Source organism: Penaeus monodon, chromosome 23, assembly GCF_015228065.2.
Source record: "Penaeus monodon isolate SGIC_2016 chromosome 23, NSTDA_Pmon_1, whole genome shotgun sequence".
Classification (NCBI taxonomy): domain Eukaryota; kingdom Metazoa; phylum Arthropoda; class Malacostraca; order Decapoda; family Penaeidae; genus Penaeus; species Penaeus monodon.
The window spans coordinates 25,391,152-25,391,851 of NC_051408.1; the positions used below are offsets into that span (position 1 = coordinate 25,391,152).

Below are 700 nucleotides of genomic sequence, written 5' to 3' on the forward strand. Positions count from 1 at the left end.
GATGCGTCGCAATGAATTTCAAAAGGTCTATTAAAATTTGGACGAAGAAGAACTGGTGCTGTTATCAAAAGCTGACGAATCTTACAAAATGCTTCAGCATGATCAGGTGTCCATTTAAAGGTCACACCTTTCTGTGTAAGAGCGGTTAAGGGAGCAGCAATGCGAGCAAATCCAGGTATGTGTCTCCGAAAAAAAACAGCCGCTCCGAGGAAGCGACGGACTTCACGTACATTACGAGGTATCGGCATACTGTCTATCGCTTGTACCTTTTCAGGGTCTGGTGCTATGCCTTCAGCCGATACTTTAAAGCCTAAAAACTTGAAAGAGGACTTTGCAAACTCGCATTTTGATGGATTAAGCTTAAAGCCTGCATCACTGAGTAGGTTAAGCGTTACATCAACATGTTGTAAATGCTCATCAAATGATGCAGAGTGAATCACGACATCATCTAGATAGGCTAGACTGTGGCGACCTAATACAGGTGTCAAAATAAGGTTTATCATCCTTTGAAAAGTAGCCGGAGCCGTTTTTAGTCCATATGGCATGCGCTTGAATTGATACAAGCGGGTGCCATCAGTAAATGCCGTCTTAGCACGATCAGTGGGATTAAGAGGAACGCTCCAGTAAGCACTGCGTGCGTCTAACACTGAAAAACTCAGACCGTCCTAAAGTGTCAAGAAGTTCCTCGATGCGAGGAAGG

General features: G+C 44.1%; 1 protein-coding gene across 1 annotated transcript in view; it reads right to left on the reverse strand.

The window, feature by feature from the left end:
* Window positions 1–556: 556 nt before the first annotated feature.
* Window positions 557–700, reverse strand: part of LOC119587905 — a gene marked incomplete in the record, with an annotated part of 3,145 nt that continues 3,001 nt past the window's right edge. The window contains 1 exon segment of the mRNA XM_037936614.1: window positions 557–656. Coding sequence (XP_037792542.1) covers window positions 607–656 — 50 coding nt within the window.